The sequence below is a fragment of the Numida meleagris genome, chromosome 11 (assembly GCF_002078875.1).
Source record: "Numida meleagris isolate 19003 breed g44 Domestic line chromosome 11, NumMel1.0, whole genome shotgun sequence".
NCBI lineage: Eukaryota > Metazoa > Chordata > Aves > Galliformes > Numididae > Numida > Numida meleagris.
In genome coordinates this window covers 10,889,860-10,905,421 of record NC_034419.1, presented here as the reverse complement: position 1 = coordinate 10,905,421, position 15,562 = coordinate 10,889,860, and the positions used below count along the sequence as shown (strand labels likewise).

The 15,562-nt window shown below is 44.4% G+C and overlaps 1 protein-coding gene across 11 annotated transcripts in view; it reads right to left on the bottom strand.

The window, feature by feature from the left end:
* Positions 1-15,562, bottom strand: part of SLC6A6 (solute carrier family 6 member 6) — a 112,392-nt gene that overhangs the window by 40,716 nt on the left and 56,114 nt on the right. For 2 of the 11 annotated variants that reach the window (XM_021409621.1, XM_021409619.1), the window contains exons 1-2: positions 15,295-15,513; positions 11,046-11,081 (exon numbers count right to left, since the gene is read on the bottom strand). Coding sequence is in view for 5 of the 11 variants with exons in the window: in XM_021409614.1 (XP_021265289.1) it covers positions 8,524-8,589; positions 11,046-11,081; positions 14,754-14,784 (133 nt within the window). In the remaining 6 variants the exon portion in view is untranslated. Of the gene's footprint in view, positions 1-8,523; positions 8,590-11,045; positions 11,082-13,216; positions 13,718-14,753; positions 15,246-15,294; positions 15,551-15,562 lie in introns of those variants that run through there. The other 9 variants (XM_021409618.1, XM_021409617.1, XM_021409614.1 and 6 more) reach the window with 9 other exon arrangements.

Here is a 15,562-nt window from a genome sequence, read left to right as displayed (position 1 = left end):
TTGTAAAAAAAGAAAAAAACTGAAAGCACACAAAGCTTATGAACTTGAATAGTCAGTGTTGTGTGCTGTGCCTACTGAATTTTTTCTATGTGATTAATAACGTATTGATTGTACGTGACACATCTGCAAGGCACTTACAATGCATGTTAATGTCTGAGAGCCATCTCCGTGCCTCAGCAGCAAAGCAGTGCATGGAGGAGAAACAATAAAGTAGCCATTCAATGAAGAAAATGAACAATTAAATGTATGAATTCATTATTTCATTATTTCTGGGGAATAAATCATTCCTTTCTCACCTGTTGTGGCTTTTTTTCCCCATCTGCTTCTAAATTTAGCCTTAAATTTACTGACTTGACTAGTGCTGGTGTTCAGACTTTTCTTAACTGAAGACTGCTGTACTTTTTCAGTATACTTCCTAAATAGGGAGGAAACAGGTGTATGCATAAGAGAAAAAGTTTTTGGAAAAACAAGTCCACTTTCCCATACCCACTAAAGGCTTTGATCTGTTCTGTAACCAGGCTGTTGCCATATCTGCACGGAACACCTCAATACAAAGACCAGGTTGTGTTTTCATTGTTTCTATCCATTCATCTTAATTCAAACAACAGCCGAGGACAGATCTCTAAGCCCACCTGTGGCAGCTGCTTAAGCAGGTCCCACAGTCCTTTCTTCTCACAACCTAGATCCCAGCAGGAGATGTCTGTGTGGGCTGAGGTGGGGCAGCAGCCCTCACTGCCATACTCCAGTGGCTGCGGTGCCTGAGCTGAGCATCACCACGCACGGGCTTCAGCCATAAGAGACTTCCTATGCACCCTGAGGCTTAATGTATTGTTGTTGTTTCCTTCCCCTCCAGAAAAAAAATGGAACAGAAACTTGAAACACATGAAGTTTCACAGAGGAAATGAATCTAAAGCTACTGACATGGTGGGGCAGAACAGAGAGCAGGGGATTTCTGCTGAGGACATGCTAAAAGGAGAAGTGACAGCACTGATGAACGAGCTCAGAGAGAGAACGCAGTTTTGAAAAACAGGCCTGTTAACAGGAGCAAAAAGAAAGAAAAAAGAAAAAGCAGAGCTGTGCAGACACTACGCTGTTTGCTTGCTTTGCGCAGCTGGTGCCAGGTGCTTGCCTGCAAGGCTGGACACTGGCACGGTTTGTTCAAACCCAGCCCAGCCTTGGCACAGTTTCCAGCCGCAGCCCCCGCACGTAGGGCACGTCAGAAGCAGGGCCACTCGTTCCTACAGGCCTCTCACTGGACACGATCTGATCAAAATCTGCACATTTCTGATCACTCCTCATCTATTCTGAAGGTCTCTGTTTGAAGTAAGTACTTCTGAATTGATCGCTAAAGCAGTACGCTGTGAAACACCACATGGGTCGGGCTGATTTCCAGTCAAGGTGTACTTCCAGTTCTGTTTAGCCACGGACAATCTTGGACATCCATTCAGAGAGCTGCACTCATTTTTACATCAAGACATATGAAAACCAGACAGCACCCGAACAAATATTCCACTTCTCCAGGGAGAAGAACTTATAAACCACTTCTGCATTCCACGGGTTGCAAAGTGCCGAGCCCACACCAAGCACAAACAACGCCCTGATCCCACACAGCACTGGGACAACAGCCCTGCTGAACTCACACTGGCACGGCTGCCCCTGCAGGGAATTTCCTAAGAGCAAGGCTTACTCAACGTGACATGAGTATCTGCCGCACAGCCGCTGTCACTCCTGTGGGCTACAAGTGCTTGCTTTTCTGCTGGCTTTCGCAGGTAAGCATCTCCAAATAAAACATGACAATACACGAACAACCTGAGTGGTTTTCTCCATCTCTTATCTTTCCAAAGCCAGCTGATGGCTTTCATTGCATGCTGCTTTTATAGTCCCAACTTGACTACTGTAAACTTACCCTACTCCTGTTTACCAGTTCAGACACAGTTCATAAAACTGAGCCATTGAGGACAAATGCTTTCTTAGTGCAATTTCATGTCAGCAAAGACGCTTACAACAAACGTGGCACATTAACCTTTAATATCCAAAGCTGTTTGCATCATGACAACAACTGTTTTTCATGACTTTCTTTCATGTGCTAAAGAGATATAAACAGGTGGGAATCTGTTTGCTGTTCCACCATAAATGACGGGTACATAGCAAACAGCTGAGAGAGCCATAAAAACTCTCTGTATGTAAACTGACAGTGGAAAGCAGGAGAACCTCCTCCAGTTCACTTTTCTGCATCTTTGTAGCTAGGTAAGTTTCGGAGGAACAGATGATTCAGTCACATTCTTTATGTGAATATCACTGAATAGGACCTGCAATCTGTTGTCTGCGTACTGTGGGAGGAGTGGAGGAGAAGGGGCCCTCGACTCTACTGATCAAGTGGTGGTATTTTATGCTACTGTATTCCTCTGCATGGCACAAGGCCTTTTTCATATTGGAAAGAGCAACCCACTACAAGAGTAAAGGAGGATACATACAGGGAGAGAGACGCTTGCTGATTAAAAATAATAAAAAAAAAATCACATTATCCAGGTAGTTTGTATGGAAAGAGCAACTCTATAAAACTATTCCTCTTACATATTGTAGGTAATATCTAGCTCACTGCTGCTAGGGTGAATGGGAGCATAGCACTCTTCTGAGAAAGGGCACCATTTGCTCACATCTGGACCAACACACGGAAACCTGCTGTCCTATGAAGCTCATCGACGCCTGCCTGCACACCCCAAGCTCTTTGGCAGACAGCTGCAGGGCTGGGAAGGCGCTGAGCTGAGAAGCAGATGCTTTGTGCAGCGTTAAGTCCCTCACGTGGCCCTGGCCGCATGAGGAGAGTGGCACGTCCCAGTGGAGCAAGGACAGTTGGTGACTGCTAAATCCCAAATACCCCACAACCCTCTTCAAGGCTGCTTGAACTAATCACAGAGATACCTACATTTCACCTGCTACCCTCATCTGAGGTTTGACTTTGATCGCCCATGAGTAAAACCTCTGTAACTTCATTGACCTTCATGAGGTCACTCCCACTCTCTGTCCGGGTGAATGGGGAGTGAGGAGATAATGACACATGCATCAGCATGGCTGAATCAGAACAGGAACTGGGTACTAAACAGAACCATAAAATAATTAAGATGAAGGGACTTCCGGAGGCCGTGTAGACCAGCCTCTTGCTCAAAGCAGGGCCAACAGGTGGCCTTGTTCAGCCAGGCTCTGAAATCGCCAAGAGTGCAGCCTGAACAATCCACAAGCATCCTGTCCCACTGCTCCACTCCTCCAAGGTGAACAACTTTTTCCTAATAACCAATCTGAATTTTCCTATCGGGGCAAGAAAGAAGACTAGAATTTAAGGGAAGAAGAGGATTGACACAAAATGAGAAGACAATACTGAATGGAAAGCTCGACCTTCATATTCTGACGCTGCACGTATACAACACGAGTCATTGGAAAGAAGCAGATACAGAGGGTGTGTGTGGTGAGTGACAAATGAGTGAGCTCTAGGTCAAGTACAAAGCAAGCAACAGTCCCTACTGACAGCGTATCTGAGAATATGCATTTTATGGTCAGACTAAAAACATACTCCCTGAAGAAAACCAAACACAAACACCCTAATGAATGTTACAATGCATGCCAATTATTACTTTCCACAATGTGTCCTGCGATTGACTGTGCCACAATGAATTGGAATATGTTGCTCATTCAGGGTATGTAACTCACACATTTGCAATGAATCTAAAGAGCTAATAGTTACTTGGACTGTAGTTAATTTTAAAAAAATAATAATTTCCCTGTGGCAATGAAATAAAAGTCATGCTTATTAGTGTATTATTATTATTTTCAAAATATAAAATAATGATTTTAGTGGCAAGCATCATTAATACCTGAAGTCTCTTGTATTCTAGGGAAATCAATTCAGACAAACTCTGGCATGCAAAAGCACATAAATAACTGGTGAATACTACCTGTGGTCTTCTGGGTCCAGATTTGCCTGATGCCAAGAGCAATCAATTCTTTTTTGGCTGCAAAGGATAGGAGGGCACTCAATACCTTGCAGAAGGCACTCAGGACCTGGCAAAAATCAAGCTTTCCACATGCCAGCACCCCGTGAAAGAGCAAACCCAGAAGGGCGTATGACAGCAATGGTTCTCTTCCCTAACAAGGGAAGGCAGCCTCCTGGAGACTCCGTGCCCGCTCTCTTTAAGGTGCCGAACACTCTCTCTGCCTGAGAAAGCTGCACTTCCCATGCTGACTGCTTAAAAAAACCAGCTCTAACTCTCTTATCAAGGGACGAAGTGAAAATAACAACACATCTGTCTTTCAGTGATCTGCTCAAAAGCAGGAGAAGAGTGGAAATGCAGGAAAGACTTTACCATTAAAGAGACATCAGAGATACTTAAAAGCAGGGACTGAGCAACTGCACAAGAAAGTGTGTGCGATTACAAGAAAATTCTTCTTCCCTAATCAAGATCACTCAAGCCTGGGCTACACCATGACCTCTGAGTACCACCAAAAGAATATGGTTTCAGAGTGCTGATGGAGTTTTCCATCATAGCGAAATGATTTAATGGGGGAAAATATCCTACACATACAAGTTCTATGTAACACTTGCATACATTTTAAGTAAGTCCACTAAGGCAGTACTATTCATTAGCAAAAGTGGATCAGTAAGATCAGAAGCAGACTCCTGGGATTCTGTCTGTGCAGGGACGACTCAGATCTATTGCAGACATACCCCAGGGTTCAAGGCCAGCAGGACTGATCCCTGAACAAGAGGATCTGGCTCTGACTCTATTTGTACAGTGATAAAGCAATAGCAATGCTGCTGGAATCAACAAAGCTCTGCTGGAGTAAATCAGTGGAGAATTAGACCCTGATTTTGAGTGCCTTTGCAACTAATTTGACAGGCAGTATTAAACAACATTAAGATCTCAAAATGTGACTTGGAAGGAATAACATAAACAAACATCTCAACCTACAGCTCTATTGCTCCCTCATCCCTGAGGAGGCAATTACTCCCTCAGTGATGTTCTGTATGGCTCAAATACAGCGACTGCCAGTACAAATATTTTCTTCCTGTTTTGTTTTTTTTTCTTTGTAAACCACAGAACTGAAGAACCATAGAATCGTTTGAGTTGGAAGGGACTCTTAAAGGCCATCTGGTCCAACTTCCCTGCAATGAACAGGGACACCTACAGCTCCATCAGGTGCTCAGAGCCCGTCCAGCCTGACCTTGGCTGTCTCCAGGGATTGGGCACCCACCACCTCTCTGGGCAGCCTGTGCCAGTGCCTCACCATCCTTATTGTAAAAACCTTCTTCCTTGTATTCAGTCCTTATAAACCACCCCTCTTTTAGCTTGAAACGATTTCCCACTACTGACCAGCGATGATGAACAACAGTCTACTCTGCCTATTCCTTCACCTAGAATCTTCTCAACTGCTTAACTTATCTTTTAGTAGGATGTTTGTTTGCACCTAGCTTACCTACCTTCCTCTAGGAATGTACTTGAGAAACTGCTAAAAGTATGCAGAAAGTGTGCAGAGCTCAGACCTTCTTCCAGTCAGAAGACTTATTCATCTACGCAGAGATGCTGATACGTTCATTTCACACAAGGTGATAAAAACACCATTTAGGTAATAACCAACTTCTCCTCAATGCAAACGCCCTCTTTCCAGAGAAGGAAATGCTGCCTTTGGCCAGATCCCATAAAGCAGATCTTTTGTTGGTTATCTCATGATAGTGTTAGCTAGATTTTCATTATACACTATTATTTTTAGCTGCTGTTTTCACGAAGCAGCTGTAATAAACAAGTGAGATTTACGTTCCTTTTCAAATTGCTTGAAATAATTGGGGCTGTTAAATTTAGACTCGGAAAGAACTGATTTCTCTATTTTTTTCATAAATATAGAAGTTACAAAGCAATCTACAACTATTGGTCAGGCTTGGGACAGAATAGCATGCACTTTGTATACTACCCAAAATGTGTTTTAGATGAGGAAATGTTCTAAGTTCTCCAAACAAACACTTTAAAAGTAAGTGACAGTTGTGCTAAATAGTTTTAACAACTGCACTGTGTTTTATTTTTCTCCAGCCTAAACTCCTATTCTGGTCCTATTCTGGTCCTATTCTGTTCTACACAGGTGTAAACAGATACCCTGAACCTGGATCACTCCAGCAAGCTGAATGGAAAGTAGGAGCAGAACTGAGACCCAAACCCAGAGCAGACTTTTGCAGCTGACTTCCTAGCTTGACCATTTATACTGCACGCAACTACTGTAAAAGCCCTGACCCATTCCAGGTGTTCAAATTCCAAACCTAGAGCTTGTGGTTTCCTCTCATTTCTGCATCATTTACTTTTTCCACTTATTCTCCCTCAACTACAACTTGCGGTGTTGACAGTCCAGATACATATTTAAAATAGAAATGATGCACCTCCCAAACCAATCTGGGCACTTCATGGCTATTGCTGCATTTCAGATCCTGATCCAACAAACCTCCTTCATGGCAACACTGAACAAACATCCTCTAAAATCTTTCCACTCTCAGGGTTGTTTCTGGGGGGTTTTTTGGTTGGTGTTTTTTTTTTTTTTTTTTGGTTGGTTGGTTTTGTCACTCATCAACCTTACAGTTTTTTCCTTGTGCATATACCAACACCTCAGCAGTCAACATTTCCTCAGTGCAATGGGACAGACAAGCTGAAAATATCGCGGCCCAGGACAGAACTTAGCTTTATGGTTCAACCATAGGGGTTCTAGCAGAGGGGACAGATGTTGTTCAGATGCTCAGCTGACTGCAGTCCCGGAGGATGTGAGAAAAAAAGTTAATTGTGATGTGGAAAGGCCACATCACACCATACACAGAAGAAGCACAGCAACACCATATTAGCTGTTTAACAAGAAGAAAATGTACAACATGAAGGAGAGAGCTAGACCTGTCAGGTTTTACTTTATGAATTTTTATAACTAGAAGGAAAACTAGGGGAAAGTATGCAAACAAGAATGATGGAGCTGGAAAAGGAGCCTGGGGTAATGCACAGGAGACAGATGTAATAGATATCAAATTACAAAACCGTTAGTATTTCTTTGCTCTGTAGATCATGAAACAGAAACAACTTGTTTTTAAAATGAAAAAATCCCAGAGCATTAACATCAACATGTAGGCATACCATCTTAAATCAATCCAAGGTAAAATAACCAAGTGGCATGAAATGGGACGGGGCTTTGCTGCTAATAAAAAGCCCTACATCTCAGGAGAGCAGTGACTTGCTGTGAACCCAAGAAAGACCTAAAGGTGACTGCAGGTAAGATTAGCCACGTAATTCAGTTTGTATATGTGATGTTTCTGAGTGATGCAGGAGAAGGGTCAAAGCTAGGCTATTTTTGGATGTGTACATATGAAAGAATGATGTGGAAATCTAAAGCATCTAGAAATCTAGAGTCTCTACTGATTACTAAGGAGTTAGAAAAAGTATAGAAAATACAAGTAAGGACAACAAAAAATGATCTAAGGAGAGAGTAAGAGAGATAAATTAAAAAGGTCTATAAATAAGAAGACTCCTGGGCTGCAATCCACCTATAAATACCTTCAAGGTACTACGCATAGAGGCACGTAATTAATCTAGCTCAAAAGATAGTAGGACAAAGAGCAATTGCTTAAGTTCAGGGATGGAAAAATTCAGGATGTGTGGCAAAAAAAAAAAAGTTTTTTGAAGAGACACAACTGCTCAACAGTACAGATTCTGCAGGTGGTAGCTAAGGCACACTTACTGAATGTATCCAAGAATAAGTGGCTCTGGGAAATGATGTAGTCTCAGCCTTCTATAGTCCAAAGAGATCACCACAGACAAACTTACTGATCTTTTAGTATCTTTCTTTATGGATTATCTGAAACACTGCTTCTCTATTTGAAAACAAAACAAAACAAACAAAATGCAACATACAAAGAAACAAACAAAAAATCTACTAACACCACAAAATAAAATGAGAAAAAAAAATGAACCTAGATATACATGTAGTGATGATACATCTGCACCAGAGCACAGACATGGGGATGTGCAGCACTCTGATGTGCAACACAGGTAATGGTAAACCTCTCTAACTCTTCTCCTGGCTTTCCAGCAGGGTACGCAATGTCAGTCTGCAGGCAGGACAGTGTAAGCAAGACACAAACTGCTGGCCCAACAGGCAGAACATTCTGAAATATTCTGAGTATCTCAATGCTGAGGTCAAAGGCTGATGTGGGCACTACCTTTCCTGACACTTGTGGCCATCCCCAGTGTTGTGTTAAGACATCTGCACGGAAGTTGCTGCATAAATCGCATGCTTTGTCTTATGACTGGATGGGAACCAACACTTAGTAGCATTTATCAATTCTCAGGAGGTCTAAAACACACTTGCATTGAGAAAATAAAAACAAAAACATTTCCAACAAGCCTTAGAATTTTTCAAAGACAAATGGGTATACACAAACGTGAGGAATATAAACCCCAAGTACCATTATACCCCCCCTTAAAAAGATCCCATCCCAACTGCACTCACCAATCGGGACTTCTGTCCCCTCCTCAATGTAGATGGGCAGTGGTGATTCCTCCATAGGATGAGGCACTGATGGAAAGTAATGAATTGTGGTAGTATTTGTCGCAAAGTGACTACAATAAGATGGTCCCTTTCTTATCATTACCACTACATAAGGCTTGTTATTGGCACAAAAAGTCCTCTCTGTCATAGTGGCCAACTTGTGGGCTAACCCCCCACAGCGCATTCAGCGCCTCAGGAGTCGGCCCTGTCTGACTAGGCTCAGAGGAGCATGGCTGCCCATCAGGGCCACCATCTTGCAACAGCCTCACTAGGCCCGTCCCTGGGGTTTAACTCTCTCAGAAGCCCACACAGTTGAGGAAGCCAAAGGGAGCCGATGCACAGACAGGCACAAGTAGAGTTATTGAGTCAAAGTTGTAATATTTCATGCACAGAACCAGAAGAGAGAGGCTCTGATGCTTAAAGCTTGCCGTTAGCTGTTGAAAAGCCACAGCAGGTGATGGAAAGTTGCACCACAAATGGCCTATGGACCACAAACCTTTCATTGCACGTTCATTTTGGAGCATATGTATTGGACTTAGGAGGCTCCCGATTACTTGTGATATTGAAATGTCCAGAGAAAACTCTTCCAGCTTATGCTGCATGGGGCTGCACACTCATTCTGCAGTTTCCAGGCATCATACAGCCGCTTCTGTAGAGTTCGTCTGTTTGGGTTCTCTGGTTGGGAGCTTCTTTCTTTGAAGGTATTTTTTGTTTGGGTTTTTGTTGTGTACCCTCCCCCCCCCCAACCCATTTCCCATATAAAATCTCTGGTTAACAAGCACAGGTTTGAATTTCCTATACTAGAATCAAATACTAATCTTGGAAATGATAATAATCAAAAGCCTTCTGGAATTTTTCCTTCTCTGTCACCTTTAAAAACTGATCATGTACCTTCACAAACATACCAACCCCTGAACTAGTCTCAGCTAGGATTCGAGCTATAAGAAAGGATGATTCCTTAATTCTTTGTGGGGGTTCCTTTCTCTAACTATTGACTTCATTGTTTTCAGAAAGATGGCCCTACGATATCCATAAAACCAGCCAAAGAACACATACTGTTCAAAGCTATTAATTAAAGCGTCTTACAACTTTTCTCCTAGAAACACAACTGGAACAAAGAGTGCTTGCCGCGGATGCTTGACTGGCAACGGGCCGCACACTCGTGCTTTGCTGGGTTCGAAGGGCCGCCGGCTCTCTGCCTTCACCTAACCCCACCTCTCTGACATGGAAAATGAAGGGAAGCAAGGGAGGGGAACAGCAGACCACGGTTGCCTACAGAACTACTATACAAGCCACAGAAATCATGGTCTATCGGGGCGCCTTGCGCAAGCCACTTTTATCTAGAAGCTGAACTAACATTCCAGCTCAACAATAGCAAAAAAACATTTGTTACCACACCGCGTTTTGCTACATATTAACCAGCAGTTGCTATGCAAGCATAAATGGAGTGCTGCAATTCAGAGATATATGTTATTTTTCCAAAAAATGTTGATTTATGGGAAATCAGCCTGATGTGAGCGCTCGTGGGCTTGCCATGCCACTTGACACAGTACATGCTTCAGAGTTATGCAAAGCGGGCCCTGCATTATGAACAATGCAGTCATTTTCCTTGCTAAGCTAATTTTGCATTAAGCAATGAGACTCTTCATCTATGCAGCCCCTTAAAACGTTTAATCAGATTTATTTACTAGGAAGAAATACCAGAGCAGAGCTTACTATGCTACTCGGAGTTTTTAAACCAGAGATCTGCAAGGAAACCAAATCACTAAGTGGTGTGGAGAAAATTATTTAATTTTTACAACATGCAGCTTTCTTTGTCCCATGAAGAATACTGTACTGGGCTCTTCCAGACCGAGGGTCCAGTCTGGAGCCAAATGCTTTCACAAAACATTTGCAACAGTATTCACCAATCACAGTGGCATTTAGTCTTATTTTAACGGTTATCACCACAGGTTGTAGAAAAGGCCTGAAATACCTATATGCTATTTGAGGCCAAATACACATATACGCACTCTCTCCTACCCACACAGATACATGCACACACTAGTACGCATGCACGCAAACAAATGGTTCTACAGACAGAACTTGGATTTTGTAGAATCCAAGGTGGAGAAGCTGACTCTTGTCATGGGGTTTGGGGGTCAGGGACTCCAAGGTGCTAAAATGAGCTCTCACCCACCGGTCTCCTCTGCTTTGGGCAAACCACTGTTACATTGCCCCTCCAGGATTTACACACCAACTTTACAGGCATGCTACTTAAATGTCTGCAGAGTTTTTAAATTCTGCAGTGATAGGCACAGAAGAACAGCACAGATAGATTTAACATAACAGTTGCTGAGCATTATTGCTGTATAACTACAGCCTATCTTTACATACTCTACACTTGGTTTCTATGAACAGATGGCAAATGTTCAGAATTGGAACGTTTTAATCATCTTTATAACCCTTTTATAATTTTATAAACAAGCATAAATAACACTTACGTGAAGAAGAGTCTCTGCGGAGTAGATTTTCTCTTCCTGTTTGGAAAAAAAAAAAAGAGAAAAAGAAAAGGCAAAAGAAATATTTTAAAGGAAAAAAAATGGGCCCAGGAAGACAAGTCAGGCATGTTTTAACATTAGCATGCATAGAGTTTTCTGAATTTCTTCTGTGTTAGCTTAGTTTTGAAGAACATCAAGACACTGAAGGTAGTAACAATCTCAAATCAGGTTATTTCTCAACTATTTCATTCAGTGGTAAACATTGCAGAAAATTTGCCTAGATCAGTTTCAAGAGTAAGGAAACTACACCGCAGCAGTAAAATAAAATGCAAATGCTACATGATCTGAAGAAAAAAAAAAAAAAAGCTTTCAACATTTTAGCTGCCCAACACCCGTGGCTCTACGTATGGGCTGCTCTCCTACCTGTGGGCAGCCCACCTACCCCACACCCCAACCCTGGGTGTTGCTGCACTTTGGCACAGCATCGTCACTTCTCCACACCAGCACTCAAGCACCAGCTGCACTCAGACCCAAGTCCTGCAGTCAAAGGTGCTCCTCTGGGCTGGGCAACAAAGAACAACAACAGGAAATCCAGTAACTAGTGAAATGAATGAGCATGCCCAGCAGCACATGCCTTTACCAGCCACCCTCATGCAGCCGCATGCCATCTGCCTGCTGCTTCCCACCTACAGCTGGCTGCAGATTTGATTCACTCTCCCCTTCCACCAGCCAAGCTGGGAGGATTTGTGGATGCTCTTGGAGCAGGGTTTAGATTCAGCACCGATCTGCTTTTTGTTTGTGTGAATCTAGACATGCACACAAAAATGAGGCTGACAGAAATGCAGCAGATGCTGTAGGACTCCAGACGCGGTTCCAGAATCACAGCCTGGCAGCATGGTAGACCTTCCAATGGCTGTCTCAGTGGGGAGGGGAAGAGGGGGGAGAACAATGCACAATGGCAACACTCGTTTAATTTCTACCACATTATCTTATATCAATATTAGCTACTCTGTAAGTAATTTAGAGAGTATTGCCTAGAGTTTACATGCCTTGGGATGATACTCAGCTAGCACAAATCAATTAAATCCGTGGCACTACAACAGCTGAGGATTCAAGTAAGTATGCATTTATGGGAGAAATTCAACAATTATTAAATCACTGAATTTTCAAACTCGTGCTGTTCTTCCAAATGCTGAGGACCCAGTCCTGCAAGCAGCCCCCCTTCACAGGAGTGAAGTCAGCGATGAGAACTCAAATGCACTAATCCCAGTAGTTAATCTATTCAAAGCTGCACTTCTTAAATGATCTACAGTTTATTAGTATGAGCAATCAAACAAGCATTACTTGCAAAAGGCCTTCACTACCACTGCTTTCCCATCCATTTTCATGTGTTGTAATATGGCTAAACTTAAAAGAAACAAATGAGCATAATCTTTTCAGAACATGACTAAATGCCTGGGTAGGGCACCAGTGCAGAGAGAGACCCTTTCGGACAGAACTGGCAGTTTTTATCCAAACCAAGGGTGCAGGAAAAGCGAGAAGGGACAAAATTAAAATAACAGGGGTTTGCTGCTGAGTCTTGAGGTGAGTACTGGGGCCATCACTGCCCTAGGGACACAGCAGCCTGTCTAAAGGCTTGTACCTCAGGGTTTCTTTGGAGACACCCAGCCAACAGGACTTGGCTAGAGACCACCAAGATCTAGCTCAGTCTTGGTTATGTAGAGTATTGATTTAAGAGAAAACTCATTGAAATATGTGCAATGATCACCTGTAAGACAAATCCATCCCTGAGGCTTTACAAACAGAGTTGTGCTCAGGCACAGGGGCTTTCATAAGCTCTGTGCAGAAAGAGCAAGCCAGCCCAAAGTGCCTTCCCCTCTTCCTCAGCAATGTTGCACCTCTTTTCATACAGGGTTTAAAATGCACCAAAACCTCCTGCCACAGCCCACACATTTCACCTCTGCCATGTAAGAAACATCTAAGCAACCCCCCAAAAGCTACAAATTAGTCACAGCCAACGTTCTGCTCTTAGCTACAGCAAAGTAAAATAAAAACAACTATAGCAGCATTTGAATTACTCCAAATTTCTACTGAACTCTAGACCAAAATCCCTACAAACAAAGCCCCGGGCTATTTGACCCAGCACCCCAAGCACGCAGCCACCTTCCCAGTACCTCCCAGTATCACAGTGCCACCTGCGAGCTCCCGCTTTTTGCAAAGTGTGGCAACAAACACCCCTGGCACCACACATAAAAGACGCGGGTTAATAAATGACAGCAAGAAGCGGCCTTTTGTCCCTCAGGCTGTGGGGTCCGCTCCCTTCCCACGCGGGGCAGCACGGGGACAGGTGTCTGTCGCCCTCCAGTGGGTGCTGCCTCCAAGCAATGCAAAGCAGGTGAGAAGGGGAAGGAAAAGAGAAGGTGAGATGCAGGCAAATGAAGAGAAGAGAAAAAAACACATGCAAAGCAGAGAAAAGGAAAAGGCAGTTGAAGAGGAAATATAAAGATGTTATCTCTGAAAGTGCTGAAAATAAAGTTTCCAGTGCCAGCCTAACCAAGGCAACAAAGACATCCTCCTGCCACACTCGTGCCTCAGTCTCGATCGTACTCCCTCTCACTCTGGATGAGTGACTCGGTCCTGATGCTGCCTGCCTCCATTACTCACATCTTTCTTTAAAAAAAAAAAAAAAGAAAAAAAAAGAAAAAACACCCTCTGGGCAACCCCACCACTGCACTTCTGCGACAGCCTTCAGGGAAATCTCCCTGCAATACTCACGCAAAAGCAGACAATGAAAAAAAGGAAAAAATGAGAAAAAAATTCTCATGTGATCTCCCCAAATCCTAACCCTGAAGTAAACACCCAGCTATCAGAAACACCAAGGTTCTCGCCAAAGCCTCTCCCCTCCAAACTCCACAGCAGCAGGTTTTAATGGGATGTTTTACTCCCAACCGCATACAGTCTAAACCGGTAGCAACTGTCATCCAAGCGCCAAATTACGCTGACAAGCCTACAGACAGGGCTGCCTCGCTTTCCTGCTAGTACAAAACCCAAAACATTTTGTCATGCAAACAAAAAATTACTGCAGTTACCAAAATAGCTCTCCCAACGTAACCAGCTTCTCTCACAGCATTTTCGTAATGCCTTTCCCAATACGGTTAAAAAAATGAGAAGTAACCAAAAACTCCATCTCTACACCTCGGCACAAACTGGGCTGGAATATGCATGGGGCTGCTTCTTCGCGTTTATCTGGATCTTCCCTCACTATGTCTTTCATCAGTGCTTTCCTTTAAACGTAGCTCTTATTAAACAGCAGAAATCAGCTTTTGCAGTTTCTAAATACAAAGTTGTGCCCCACTCAGAGCTGCCTAAGAACAACAGCTTGCCTCCTGTTTCCTAAATAACACACAATCCGCACATTTCTTTGCCCGTGTGAAATAAATTCTCCCATGTTCTTATATGGAAACCTCGCAAGTCGTTCCACACGCTGCCTGGTAGAGGCGAGATGGGCAGTCATTATCCTAAAGCCACTGGGGGAAACGTGGATCCCGCTCACTCCAGAAGCACCGCACCACGCTGAGCTGCGCAGCCTGCTCTGTGCAGCCCCAAGCCCATCACAACTTTGATTTTAGCTCGCCCAGGATCAACAGAAAAATTAAAAAATAAAAATAAAAAGACGAAAAGCAAAGGAAGAATAGCAGCGGTATTACCCACCAGGTAGGCCCATGAGCATCAGATGCGGCATCGCCTGTACCAGCCTCTGAACTTGAGGTTAGCGCACGGCAGCCAGAAAAAACACAGCGGGCAGAGTGGGAGGGGGAAGCGAGAGAAAAAGAGCAGCGTGCTCCGTAGATGCGCTGGAGGGCCGTCAGCAAGTGGCTAATTGCACCACTGCAAACTGTTATCTCGCGAAAAGTTAAGGCAAGGTGGTGATGGGGAGGGGTTGGGGGGGGGATGAAAATAACCGCTGGGGAAGAAATAAAACCACTCGGGTAACGAGACAGCTGGGGAAAGGGGTGGGGGTTGAGAGACGAAGAAAGAGCAAATAAATACACGGAGGGGGAAGGGAACGCGCAGGCAGCGCGGACAAAGGCAGGGCGCTGCCGGCCCGGTTCGGCTTCGCTCCGCTCGGAGATGCACGGCGCGGCGCGGCACGGCTCAGCTCAGCTCGGCTCGGCGAGGCTCGGCTCGGCCGCCCTTTGTTCGCAGCTCCGCTCCGCTCCGACCCCACCGCCCGCCCGGGAGGCGCCGGTACCTGCGTCCGCTGCTGCCCGCGGTGCCTGCGCGCCGCTGCGCCCCTGCGGCCGTGCGGAGCGTCCGGCGGAGCGGTGCGGCGCGACTAGCAGCGCTGAGCGGGAGGAAACGGTAATTTATAAGCGCTTTCTTCCTGACCTCTCTTGTCTGTTGTCTAATGAGGGAGCTTTGAGCATCACCCATCCTGCTGAGTGGAAAAACACCGGCACAGCCTCTTCTTTGCTGGGGAGGGGGGAGCCTAAAGGAAGGGGTGTGGGGGAGGAGGGGCC